The sequence below is a fragment of the Scophthalmus maximus genome, chromosome 7 (assembly GCF_022379125.1).
Source record: "Scophthalmus maximus strain ysfricsl-2021 chromosome 7, ASM2237912v1, whole genome shotgun sequence".
NCBI lineage: Eukaryota > Metazoa > Chordata > Actinopteri > Pleuronectiformes > Scophthalmidae > Scophthalmus > Scophthalmus maximus.
In genome coordinates this window covers 5,791,880-5,805,540 of record NC_061521.1, presented here as the reverse complement: position 1 = coordinate 5,805,540, position 13,661 = coordinate 5,791,880, and the positions used below count along the sequence as shown (strand labels likewise).

The following is a 13,661-nucleotide window of genomic DNA, read 5'->3' as shown; positions in this document are numbered from 1 at the left end:
TTGGAATAATGGTTTGGATGGTGGTTGTTATTTTTCCACTTGGTAATTTTTTTGTGTGAAGCCAAATTCTTTCAAATCTGCAGTTCCAGTCACACTCCCTCATGCAGACACGAGGTCACAATTCAACACTGGACATGATCCCTCAACAACTCCCCGAATTATATCCAAGCAAATATAACGATAATTAGCTTGTTCTGTTTTTCACTCTTCACCCCAAAATTAAACTCAGCATCTTTGGCTTTTGGACTGTCGGTCGAACAAAGCAAGACACTTGAAGACGTCACCCTGTGCTCAAAGGAATTTTTATAACCTTGGGATGTAAATTACAGTTCGATTTTGATCCATGAGACAGGAACGTGTGATCTGTCAGAAGTCAATAGCCTCAGGCCGAGCTGTGAATGTGTCTCTACTATTGAAAAAGTTCAGTTACACTGTAAAAAAGTGATATTAGCCTAGATGCGGGGCAGGCCATCACCCCATCAAAGGGTTTATCACACCTGCACAAGATTTCATGGAAACGTATCCGATAATTATTGAGATGTTAAATAATAAAATACATATGCAATACACATAATGCATTTCATCAACTCCCCTTTGTTGCCCATCAGCCAACAAACCTTATTCTAGATGCACCAAAATGAATTGACAAAATACTTAAAGGGCTCATATTATGCTCATAATCAGGTTCATACTTTTAAAAAGGGTCACCACATGAAAAGGTTTACAAGCCACAATGTTCAGAAGAGTCTTCAGTGTTCTCATACTGTCTGTTCCTCCAGTAGCTCTTTTCACCCTCTGCCTGTCATGCTCAGATTTACTCTCTCTCTCCTGTCTGGAGGGAGGGAAGGAGGGGAGACAGGCAGAGAGAGAGAGGAGCCTGGCTCGACGCACAACTCTTTTCATTGAATCAGACTAACGTTGCTTGTGTTGGGAAATAAAGAACCCCCCCTCTAAAAAATATAGCTTGTTATCTAGTTTGTTTTGATTAGTGACTAAATCAATTGAACTAAAAGTCGAGTAGATTTATTTTTTATACAGCAACAAATTTGTATTTACCCATTTTATATTGAAACACATTACTTCTTGGATCAATATTTGTCTAATGCAGGGCTGCAGCCTCAATCATTATTTGCTCTATTAGATCTTGTAAAACGTATCCTTTTTTCCATATTAGGTTCTCAGAGGAATGAATCAGGTCCCCATTCCACTCAGCTGCAGGCCTTAAGCCGAATTGCCTCAACTTATACACCCTTCAGAACAACTACAACATCTACAGAATGGACTACGGACCTTTGAGGTGCAGAACAGAAGAACAGTAAGTTTCTGTTATGAGATACAACTGCATAAAATAAAGTAAAAACAGTTTCAATACATGACAGGATCCACAGAACAAATGAGAAAAATGATTTTCTTCAAAATATCTTTATTTTTTGCAAATGTAAGGAAACCAGAACTATACACATATACAACAATATAGCAGCAGAGGCAATTTGCAACTGCAATAATGCCTCATTGTTTTTCTTGCAGTTGGTGCTGTGGGATGCCACAACAAGGGTCATTATCGCGTCATCCTCCGGATCCGCCAGGAGTTTCCGGATCCAGCTGACCAGTATGTTGGCTTCCGACCGCCTTTTGACTGAAGCCTGACATGTGGCGAGTAACCATTTCCTCCTTTGACGGCCTGTCATATTGAGATGACAGATCCTTGGGGGTGGGGATTTGTTCATCTACTCCACAAATGGTGCTGGGTCCTCAAACATCATCCTCATCAAGTCACCCACATAATCTGTAAAACATTCAATTCCACTTTTTTCATTTTCTAGTGTTTTCCTGAATCCACCTTTGTTGTTTACTTAAAATGTTCAGAATTATTTATTATTCATTTGAATTTGTTATCATATTTGTAATAAAAAAATTGTGTTTTACAACTTACTGAATGTGGGTTCTGTTTTAACAGGCTTTGTGTTGGCTTCACCCTTCTTTGTCTTTGAGGAAGAGGGAATCTTCATGCCCAGGGATGTTTTGAATGTTGTTAAACAGTGAATGCCACTTGGCCACCTTCTCAGGCCCTGAGGTTGAAGAGGTTGCACTCCAATATACATGGTTCTTTAAACCGTGTACTCTGAAACACAAGGGAAAATAAAACTATAAAAAATTTGCGTCTAATGACAACAATCACAATCAAAAATCAAAAATTTAATTCATATATAATATATACAACCATACCTGCCAACATTTGTTTTTCCAAATCCGGGAGATTTGTGATTGATTCGCGATGGGGGGGGGGGGGGGGGGGGGGTTATTTACATGTGATGGTGCCGCTGTGTTTTAATGTGCTGGGTAATGTCATTTTTCCTGCCGTGCGCTACATTAAAATCAATGCGACACACCTTACAAAAAGCGTGGAGGTTGTCGATATGACTAGGTAAGATGCATGTAAATTGTTGCGCCCAACACTGTTGAAATTTACAGCTATATTTTGATTTCTTTGCAGGAACACAGCCTTCACCTGCCATTATCGGCTCGGTTTCGGGTGTGAACTTTCCGCGAAGCTTGCGCAGAGATCGCAACTGGGTTATAGGTTGCCAGGTTGAGGGGACAAACGGGTTGAAAATTGTAGGTGTGTGGATTGTGTGATTAGGATGCTTTTCATACAAGATCTGGTCAACATTAGACAAACATAATGGTCCGATTATTTATAAAGGAGTTTGGGCCATCCAAATTACGGGAGTTTCCCGGGAGAAATAACAAGCCGGGTCCGAGATAGGGCTAAAAAACGTGAGAAACCCGGGAAAAAACAGTGTTGGCAGGTATGTATACAACATGTGCTGTGTAAACTACATAATACACATGCGTGTAAACAGACGAAGAGAACACAGGGAACAAAACACCCCACAGGATATTATTACTACTTGAAGTATGAGCCCCGGTTGTCTAGCTCAGGAAAGTCAAAACAGCCGCGCCACACGGGCCTCACGGTACAGAGCAGCAGCAGCACGGGGCAAAGTTAGCAGAGCTTATAAAATCAGAAGTCCACCTCCAAACCTGAGGTACATTAGCCGCGTAATAACTGGACTCCGATCGTAACATTACAGGCTATCAATTCACAAATCCACCTCCACAGGCGAGAGACACCGAGTTGGAAGTAGTAAACGTTCTGCCGCTTGTGGTTCTGCGGCATCAATTTGCGACGCATCTGCCCACGCGACCACTGTTAAATATGATAAGATCGGGAAAAAAAACCCCTGTACATTAATACTCAATTTTGCCATGTGATGGCGTCACACAGTCCAACTCTCAGTATCGCTCCTGTACTGGTGTTATGGCCCAACTGGTTTCCGATTTAACTGGTTCCCGTACCTAGCAGCTGCAGATGTTTTCCGCGTCAGTCAGCAGATTCGTCACTCATTCACAAACATATGACTGCCAATTTCCATGTCGCATCGGGTCGCATCTCATTTCTCCTTCGGCGAAAATGATCGTATCGTAACAGGCAAAGATGAAAAAATACAGTGAAGAAAATAAAAATCAAAAAGATCGCATGGAGCTGGATTCGATCTCACCACAACAAAAAAACCCTAAACGTAAAGTCCGCGACACTCTCCGTGAGCCACGGCAGCTCATAATACTACTTGTTGTCCATCACATATTGATAGATGATGTCATCCTCCGGGGGAACAGTTTGATTTGGATTCGCCTGAATCAACTGGTTACCCCTCGGCTCCACTCAGGAAGTTCCCGATTTCATCAAGATTGTTTTCTCGACACTGCGGCCACATTTACCACCCCATTACAGCCGCACACGACCGTACACTGACAGAAATAAATACTTGTAAGCTGTAACGATCTAACTCCGACTATATACTGTCAAAACACACATCGTTACTTGCTCACGCTGAGCCACAGGAAGAGGAAAAGAAAAGCAGGACTGAAGGCATGGACTTTACTGTCTCTCTACTTGCTTTTGTGCAACTATATTGGATAGTAAGTTTGGGCTTACTAAAATAACTGGTGACTGGGCTTATTTTAGAAAATATCCAAACATGCTTACTGTCATGTTTTCTAATGAAAAATGGCCATGGCCACGTTTTTAAATTATTCAAGCAATCAAGGGGGGAAATTAAAAACATCTGGCACATGACTATAAAAGGGGAATGGAGCAGGCTTCAGGTCCTTTGGTCCTTGATTATTTCACAAATAATATAACTACAAGTAAAGGAAGCTACTATGGACCCTGTCAAAGTGAAGGAGATTGTGGATTTAAAGATGAACAACATCTATCCTCCAAAATTCACCAAAAATCAACGCTATGTTCTTAAAAGAAAGGCTGAGGGTTACCAGTTAATAAGTAAGGCAACAGGACTGCGTCAATAATGTCAATGAATTTTCAAAGATCATTTCAAATGTTCATTGCAATGCAATCCCTAGATGGGGAACTATATTATCTGTGCCACAGAAATCGCGACGAACAGCAGCATCACCTTGCAAAAGTCGTTCGTACTCCAGAAGAAGCAAACAATTTATTTTTGGAGTTTCACACCAGTGCGATCTGGGCCCACTGTGGAGTGGAAAAGACAATGCATGCCATTATTAGACGCTATTACTGGCCTGGAATGAAAGCAGACATCACAAAATGGGTAAGTAAATTGTTTCTAAATATTTATGTGGATTTTGTGTAAATATATAAATATATCATAACTGACTGTTCTCAATTGTTTGACTTTATTAGATATCCCAATGTGATGACTGTCAAAAAAAGAGGACCACAATAAAGGAGAAAACTCAGTATAAACCGATAGAGGTGAATCATGTTATTACATTTTACACATTTAACATGGACTTCTTAGCTGATGTTATGCTTTGGTTTGCATTTAAGGTATCACAGCCATTTGAACTTGTTGGGATGGACCTTGTTGGGAAGTTAAAGTGCTCCAACAATGGAAACATTTACATTTGTGTCATGGTGGACTACTTCACTAAATGGCTCGAGGTCTATCCCCTCAAGAGTAAAAAGGTTGAGGAAGTGACAGCGTGCATAATGGATTTTTTCTATAAGTATGGTGCACCTAAACGAATCTTGACTGACGGCGGTAAAGAATTCATCAATAAAGTAAGCTCAATTCTGAGACATGATGATTATTTTATTTTTGGAAACAACTCTGGGAAATCAATTTGGTGTTACAGAACAACGTGTGTTCATTGTATTATCCAATTCATATTCTAGATCAACCAGGACTTGTGTTCAGAGCTTGGTATTGCCAGAAGCCTCTGCGCACCGTATCACCCGCAAACCAATGGCTTGGTGGAAAAGCTTAATGGAACCATGTGTGTGTGTGTGTGTGTGTGTGTGTGTGTGTGTGATTCTGATTTGTATTCACTTTCAGGGCTTTGAAAAAAATGGTGCAAGACCATCCAAGCGACTGGGAGAATTATATCAAACCTACAGTGTTTGGACTGCGCACCAAAAAACAAATAACCACTAAATATTCGCCATATTTCCTGATGTATGGAAGGGAGGCCCGTTATCCCTCTGAAATTCCAGACAAGTGGCAGGTATGATGGCAGTTTACTGCAGTAGGGGCTGCTCTGTCAACCATATCTATATCTCTTGTGTACTATACTCATGTTAATTAACTACACCAATGTTACAGATAAGTGATGAAAATGTCAACACCCTAATTAAAAATGAGGAAGTATGCAGCCGAATGACAAACCTCAAAGAAGTCCATGCAAAAGTGGAGGTCAATATTGCACAAGGACAACAGAGGGTGCGGAAGAGGAAGTTGTCGAAGGGGGAGGATGACAGCTTTGTGGTTGGGGACAAAGTGTTGCGGAAGAATATTCGGCAGGAACAAAGAAAGGGGGGTAAATTAGAAGCTGATTTATTGGGACCATTCACAATAATCAATATTGATGGGAAAAGTGCTGACCTGTAAACACCAAGTGGAAACACTATGGAGAAGATCAACATTGATCATTTAAAAAAATACGTGGAACCACTACCACGCATTCCAGCTAAATGGATTGCCACCACTTCCACTCCTCCTCTGGCACAGCAGCCAAGCCCCTCGATGTGTCCCGGGGTTCCCCAATCCCCCACTTTCTCACTGAGTCCCCAATCAGACCCCTTATCCTCAACTTTGAAGTCGTGCAACACAATTGGCTGTAATCCCGCAATTCCAGTCACCCCGGAGGAATGTAAGTATAGATGTCTATAAAATTTAATTTTAGTGACAAGATACTGTAAGACATATGCATTCACACAGGAGTATTTCATATGCCTCAGTAGGATTTGGGCGAACATTTGCAGATTTATGCTGCATGAAATTACAAACTAAGCTTCTCTAAACGTCTATGTATTCTAATTCTCAGTAATAGCTAACATCTGGTCCGGTGGAAGGCAAGGTGTGTTGTGGAGCAAAGTAGGGCCATACAAAATATTCGCCGCAGACCTGCAAAATCTGGCCCCCGGAAGGGAGGTTGAGAGTGAGGTAAATGCATACAAGAAGTCTTTTCATTTACATGTTAAGATATTTTCACATATATAACTCCACACAACTGTCACTTAAGGTTGTGAATGCATTCATCCATGCCACCATTGTGAGGAGTCAAGAGGAGTCTGGAAAACAACTATATCTTGTTGACTCCTTTCAAATGACTGCAATGTGGAAAGGATCATTCAGGGGATTAAACAAGGTGACTCTAAAAAATCCATGCATACATGATAAGAATACATAAAGGTATTCATGCATTATGTGTGTATGTTTTCTGCTTGACCCAATGGCCTATGATGTCCTAATAGGCCTGGTCTGTGACAATCGGCACTGGACACTTGTGGTGAGAATTTACATATACACATGTAGGTAGGGGTGTCCAGACTCTGTGTGTATGGTACCCTAGCATCATGATTTACTCTGATAATCAATCCTCTCTACATTACTTCACATATATTGTGAAGGTCATTTATCCAAAGGAGAAGCGTTCAATTTACATCGACCCCTTTGGTGAAACTCCTGCCCACATAACAAAATGCAAGGATATGACGAGGCAAGTTTCATAAATCAGTAGTTATGTCATTAAAGGTTCTTGGTAACAAATAACAACAGTATTCTGCTATTCCACAGAGCATTCATGAGACACAAGTGCCTCCACATCTCACGTTGGACTTGTGGTCAAATAAGCCATTCCTGTCAGCAAGACTCAACATCATGTGGGGCATTTGTCTTCAAGGTATGAGGGCAACTGACCCTTTGTTGAATACAGCTATTGGATGTAACTGATTGTACTGTGTTTTGTGTAGTTTGCAGAGCTTATCATAACTGGTGGCAAGCTAGATTTCCATACGGATGAGGCTGCTATCATTCAGTTGAGGAGGGAAATAGCTTGTAGACTGGTCACTGATTCAGGTATGAGTTAGTTATTTTAGCATATCATATGCATCACATTGTCATTGAGTAATTAATTGTATGTGTGATGTGTTAGAAAATGTGTCAGACCTGTGCAGAACATGTGGCAATGAATGCCAAAGTCCAGGCAGAAACAAAGATGAGCATGATGACTGGGTAAGCACAAACTGACAGTTCTGTTTGCCTACTAATGTAATGATTGGAGTTACTAATCTGCTGCCATGCTTCTCCTCAGATCCAGTGTTCCATATGCAGTCTATGGTTCCACTGGATTTGTGTTGGGAGGCCACCATTGGAGCATGACTTTTCCTGTCCAGCATGCACACTCTAACAGTAGGTAGAAATGGGGTTATGTATCATTCCAAATATTGTCCTTCACTACTGTGTATATTTCAGATATGACATCTTCTTTCAGTGATGGGGGCTCACCATTGTGTGCACTGCAGATGGAGCGGGGTTATCAGCCTGAAGCTCTCCACTCCGAGCTGCTAGCCCTGTGCTTCCGCTGACCTACCATTGAGTGCTCACGTCCAGTCATCACACTAGCCATCCAGGGATCTCTCCTCGTGGGTCCTCTCCCCCTCTTTCTGCCCGCCTCTCCTCTCTCCTCCCACCCAAACCAGTCACGGCAGATGACTGCCCACAACTGAGTCCGGTTCTGCCAGAGATTTCTTCCTGTTAAGGGAGTTTTTTCTCTCCACAGTCGCCAAGTGCTTGCTCATTGTGGGAACTGTTGGGTTTCTCTGTAATATAGTGAGGTCTCGACCTTACTATGTGAAGTGCCTTGAGATTTTTTTTGTCATTTGGCGCTATACAAATTAATATAGTTCAAAATCATTTAATTGAACTATTTATTGATTGTTGTTTACACATTGTGGACTTTGCAATAGATGCTTGACAAATGATAAGTTATGATTGTATTCTTGGTAATTTTGTATGTTGTCAAGCTCCTTAATAACACGGTATTGACGAGCACGTAATGGGAAATTTTGAGGTCTGAGTGGTTCGTCTGTATTTTACTATCCAATATAGTTGCACAAAAGCAAGTAGAGAGACAGTAACGTCCATGCCTTCAGTCCTGCTTTTCTTTTCCTCTTCCTGTGGCTCAGCGTGAGCAAGTAACGATGTGTGTTTTGACAGTATATAGTCGGAGTTAGATCGTTACAGCTTACAAGTATTTATTTCTGTCAGTGTACGGTCGTGTGCGGCTGTAATGGGGTGGTAAATGTGGCCGCAGTGTCGAGAAAACAATCTTGATGAAATCGGGAACTTCCTGAGTGGAGCCGAGGGGTAACCAGTTGATTCAGGCGAATCCAAATCAAACTGTTCCCCGGAGGATGACATCATCTATCAATATGTGATGGACAACAAGTAGTATTATGAGCTGCCGTGGCTCACGGAGAGTGTCGCGGACTTTACGTTTAGGGTTTTTTTGTTGTGGTGAGATCGAATCCAGCTCCATGCGATCTTTTTAGTTTTTTATTTTCTTCACTGTATTTTTTCATCGTTGCCTGTTAAGTAGTGCTTCCCTATACGATCATTTTCGCCGAAGGAGAAATGAGATGCGACCCGATGCGACATGGAAATTGGCAGTCATATGTTTGTGAATGAGTGACGAATCTGCTGACTGACGCGGAAAACATCTGCAGCTGCTAGGTACGGGAACCAGTTAAATCGGAAACCAGTTGGGCCATAACACCGAAGCCCGCAACAGAAACCAACCACGGTAGCTACCCAGCAAACACAGTTACTGCAGAGTGCTCATAAAAGACACATGCTTCGATCTCACGTCATCTCACCAACACTCAGCGTCAACGTTATTGTGGCCGCTCCGGCGACGGCATGTAACGGAATCCTGTAACTCCGGTGACAGATGTGATGTTTACGTCGGAGGACAGGGCTAGCTTAGGCTAACGCGGCTAAACTAACAATGCAGACCCAGGAAGCACACACGGTCTTAAATCTTACATCTCAAACACTTCGCATGTAAGGACGTGGAGCACATTCCCGGTGGCCTAAGCCAGAGTCGCCCCCGCTAAAGCCCACTAATGCCGGTAATATTAACGACACATGTATAGTTTACCTGAGCGTTAGCTCATGCTACCGCGGCTAAACAAACACGGCAGAACACTATGAGGACACACACACACAACGAAGTCTTAGAAAAAACTTACATGTCTCTCCTCTGTAGCTTCGCCACGGACAGTTGGAATTGCTCCATCTTGCAAAAAAAGTTTTTCTTCCAGTCCGGCGTTGCACTGGCCCAGGCTTGAAGAACAGTCTGACACAAAGTGCTTCACACACTCGCAGCAGCTTTTCACCGACTGTGGCTGGAACATTTCCATCAAAGATGAAGTCAATCCACCTGCTCGTGTGTCCTCTGAGGCTGGGAGCCCATGTACCGGTTTATGTTGGTCTGTACAGCCAACAACAGGCAAACATTACTAACTCTTTTCGGCATTATGCTAGCGGTCCGTCCGTCGCTTGTCGAGGGAAAACACTGGCGTAGATGCGCTCTGGTGTCTTGGAGTTCAGGGGCGGAGATTCTCAGGTTGGGGGCGTGGCTACCCCAGGAGCAGCTTCATGTTTCGTAATAGGACGCCCGGGTTGTGACTGGCTCGTTCAGAGCCCGTCTGAAAGGTTAAGCCAATCCACTAAATAACGACTTTGTGTTTCTTTTTCACTTTTTGTGGGCCGGCAGGCACCCCACATACCCAAAAATATGTGCAAAAAGGCTGAAAAAGTGGTTTTAGCATAATATGTCCCCTTTAAATCATCCATCTGGTAGCAGATAGTAAGTACGTCTGTAAACGATCCACCAAAACAAACACGCCACGCAAATATTTAGTCAATATAATTTGAAAAAGAATCCCTTTCTGTACGTCCTACAGTTTCTGGAATAAACCTAATCTATTGGCTTTGGTGCTTTGGTTATCTAAGACACGTCATGGGTGGTATTCATAAATGTTTCCTGGTGCAAAAATTTGCCCCTACTGTGGAAATTCTAAGAGAAATACTTACAATTAGGACATTTTCTTAGAATTTCCCCTCATGGTTAAGACTAGATTGTGGGAAAGATAAAAGTTATTCACAAAGCATCGTAAGAGAGCTGCTGTCATGAGGTGGGATAAGAACTTATGAGGCATTTTTCATTAAGCAGAGGAGAAATTTGTGTTTTTAGGTTAGATAGGATACAATGCCAGCATTTGTAACATCACTCACCTGTGCAAGAACAACCTCATTTGTGTTCTGCAGTCTCCCCGCTCACGTTTAGACTGCACCACAAACCACCACTTTAAACACTCTTCACTGGTTAACAAGGAGTTCAGCTGCTGCTGTGTTCTCCCACATCTGCCTCTTGGCTTGTGCCGAATTTTCCTCTTAAAAGAGTTTTACACTCGTCAACTAACTGAGTCAATAGCAAACACAGGTCGTTTGTCCAGTCGGCTTGTTCACTGGTACATGGTTACAGGCCAACCAATACTGCTACTATAATATCATTTCATTACATTAAATGGACTATTCATAATTTACTACATGGAAGACGATTCCAACGTCCTTTCAAAACTATTATCACTATGATATTTCTTTTGTTTTTAATCAACAAATCACGCCTTTTAAAAAAATACATCTCACAACAGGGTCAACCACATACCAGCACTAAAGTAAAAGTTTTCTTTTTGCCTCGCTCTGAAAAGTTTCCTAAGGTTATTAGTTATTTGAGGAGTACGCCCCTCATTTGTGATCTGTCATCGTTTCTGTCATACGTCCAGTGATCTAACAGCCTAAAAAGCCACTGACATTTGTCTGGTCTGTCCATTCACTCAGAAGAAATATAAAACACACTGGCCGTTCATAACCCTCCACACTTTAGCTGCTCACCTCATGCTTCTGCTCAGACATCAGATTCATCTGCCCTCAGCTCCAGCCCAGACAACACTGGGAAGCAGTTCAGCAGAGCAGAGACAGACCGCCCAGCCGAGCGAGCGGCCCCATGTCAGGCGGCTCAGCTGAGATGAAACTTCAGAGGAATGAGTCACGTGATCTTCGAGGTCCTTGTGACCTATCAGGCTCGAAGCTACCAGTGTATTGGGTGGTACAGAGGAATGTCCATACCCTCAGGGCCAACGCACGATTCGTTACATTACACAATTTAGATTGCAGTCATTCAGCTGATGTCTTAGCGTGGATTAATGTGTGTGAATAGCAGGATAATTAGTTCAGCAGCAACAAAGCAAACATCCAGCAGTAAGGAGATTATAGTTCAACCACCTTAAATATATTTTCTAATCAGAGCAGGGCTGAAACCATTCAAAGTAGATTTTTTTTTATTAACTTATCAAAACCTCCAAATGGAGACAATGCCTCTCTTAAGTATTGAAAGCAGGACCATCTAAGAAGTAAATGGTATATGGACTACATTTATAGAGCGCTTTTCTAGTCTGACTGACCACTCATTGTGTCTTGCCCAAGAACACTTGCAGATTGGAGAAGCCGGGAATAGAACCACCGACCTTCAAATGAATGGACAACCTGCTCTTACTCCTGAACCACATCCACCCATCAAGAGCAACTTAGTGATGAAAGGAAGAAAACAGAGGAACTAGAATGTCACTCTGCCAAGGCCCAACAGTTCTTTAATTCAATTAAGCCGCACCAAATCTCACTCACACATAGACATCAGTTCCTTAAACATGCCTGATTTTTTTCATGGTCATGATCATGATCCATGAAATATTCCCTGGACAATTGGTGAAAATGTCACCAATTACGATGTTAAAGAAGGTGATTCAAATTCCTGGATCAAACAACCAATTGATTAATCGAGAAAATAATCAACAGATTAATCGATAATGAAACTAATTGTCAGTTGCAGCCCTAGTAATTAGTATTGTGTAATACGTGTTCGAACATTGACAATCACTTTAAACAGCAGTAAACTTCCTTGTATGCACAAACATACATGGCCAATAAGGAGAATCAATAGAGGATTCTGATAATACCACATGAATAAAAGGTGAAGTGTTTCAAATGAATAAATGAATATGAAAAATGAAGTGTACCTTGCTGAGGGGCTTTTGATTCCCAAACTAAAGATTTTCTAACTTATCACACCACTTTCACGGACAACACTCAATAGAGTTACGCTTGTACACTTACTCCAAACCACAAATGTAATTTAATGGCCAGCATTTCCAAACCCAGCCAAAGATCAGAGATCTGTGAACAGGCCAGTGACCAACATAAGAGTGTTGGCAAAGTGTGATTGATTTTCTTTCTACAATCGTGTTCAACTATCTGCGAGATTGATAAATGCAGAAATGTGAAGCTGTGAGGACCTGAAGTGGTCACCAGACTACTACAGAGTTATCTATCCTTAAAACATTACAATGTTCCAATAGTAATCCTGCGTTTACGGAGACAAATGTTCAGCCTTTCACACCAGTAAAACTGCAGTGATAAAGTGCAGTGAGCAGATGGCAGAGGGGGTCAGATGAACTGAGCGAAATGAAAGAGGACAAAACTCCTGCCTTCTGCTTTCACCAGATCAATATAAATCTCTCTGAACAGGCACCAAAACCACCAAGAGTGACCATCACATCGCATACTTCTCCTCAGGGCTGCACAAATGACGCAGCCTGAACATACATACTGAAACTGTCCAAAATGTTTCTGAGTAAGACCTAAGTCTACTAGAGAGACTACACTAAGAGAAATCAAGAAGAAAATCTTGACCTATAAATAACTTGACTTTGTTAGACTCTGGTCTCTGAAGCATAGAGTCAGGTGTGAGGCATTGAACAGCAGCAATGTGGAGGACAAAAAACAAAAAGTTAAATCAACTGACCTTTAACACAAAACAATGATGTGTCAAATGAACCACACATAAGGACGAGGCTTTCGGGAGCATTTTCCTAATAAAAGGAAAATACTCAATGTGCTATATCCTACCACAAAAACGTGCCACTGAGGCTTAAATAGAAATATTATCTCTATTATAATAACACAGGCCACCCACTGTGCTACATATCAATGTAAACGTGCCATTGGTCTTTAAAGTTTAACCCTCTTCAAGGCAGGAGGTTTCTTTCGCGTGTAGAAGGATAAAACCAAACTCGCCTTCAATTTAGGCAAATTTAATGTTTCTTTGCTTGTTGACAAAAGTAAAAAGCACAATTAAGACAAATCGATCACCTGCGTCACTCTTCTGAGTCTTAAGATGCATTCGGAAAGTAAATTGTCCTCCTAATTAAA

The 13,661-nt window shown here is 41.8% G+C and overlaps 2 protein-coding genes and 1 long non-coding RNA gene across 5 annotated transcripts in view; 2 read left to right on the top strand and 1 right to left on the bottom strand.

Annotated features, from left to right (window-relative positions):
* Positions 1–13,661, bottom strand: part of ankrd27 (ankyrin repeat domain 27 (VPS9 domain)) — a 48,409-nt gene that overhangs the window by 33,939 nt on the left and 809 nt on the right. Inside the window, exon 1 of one of the 3 annotated variants that reach the window (XM_047333161.1) lies at positions 11,289–11,754. The exons of 1 other annotated variant lie outside the window; for it this stretch is intronic. In XM_047333161.1, the coding sequence (XP_047189117.1) occupies positions 11,289–11,318 (30 nt within the window). In that variant the 5' untranslated portion in view covers positions 11,319–11,754. Of the gene's footprint in view, positions 1–11,288; positions 11,755–13,661 lie in introns of those variants that run through there. One more of the 3 variants, XM_035642011.2, reaches the window with a different exon arrangement.
* LOC118315064 lies at positions 4,220–5,114 on the top strand. The gene is made up of 3 exons (XR_004794799.2): positions 4,220–4,637; positions 4,730–4,801; positions 4,877–5,114. It is a non-coding gene; the product is annotated as an uncharacterized LOC118315064 (long non-coding RNA).
* On the top strand, positions 6,355–7,773 carry LOC118315065. Its single transcript, XM_047333162.1, has 8 exons — positions 6,355–6,491; positions 6,571–6,696; positions 6,772–6,837; positions 6,959–7,047; positions 7,125–7,230; positions 7,301–7,406; positions 7,483–7,562; positions 7,642–7,773. Exons 2-8 carry the CDS (start codon positions 6,655–6,657, stop codon positions 7,735–7,737), a joined length of 585 nt encoding a protein of 194 aa, XP_047189118.1. The 5' UTR covers positions 6,355–6,491; positions 6,571–6,654; the 3' UTR covers positions 7,738–7,773.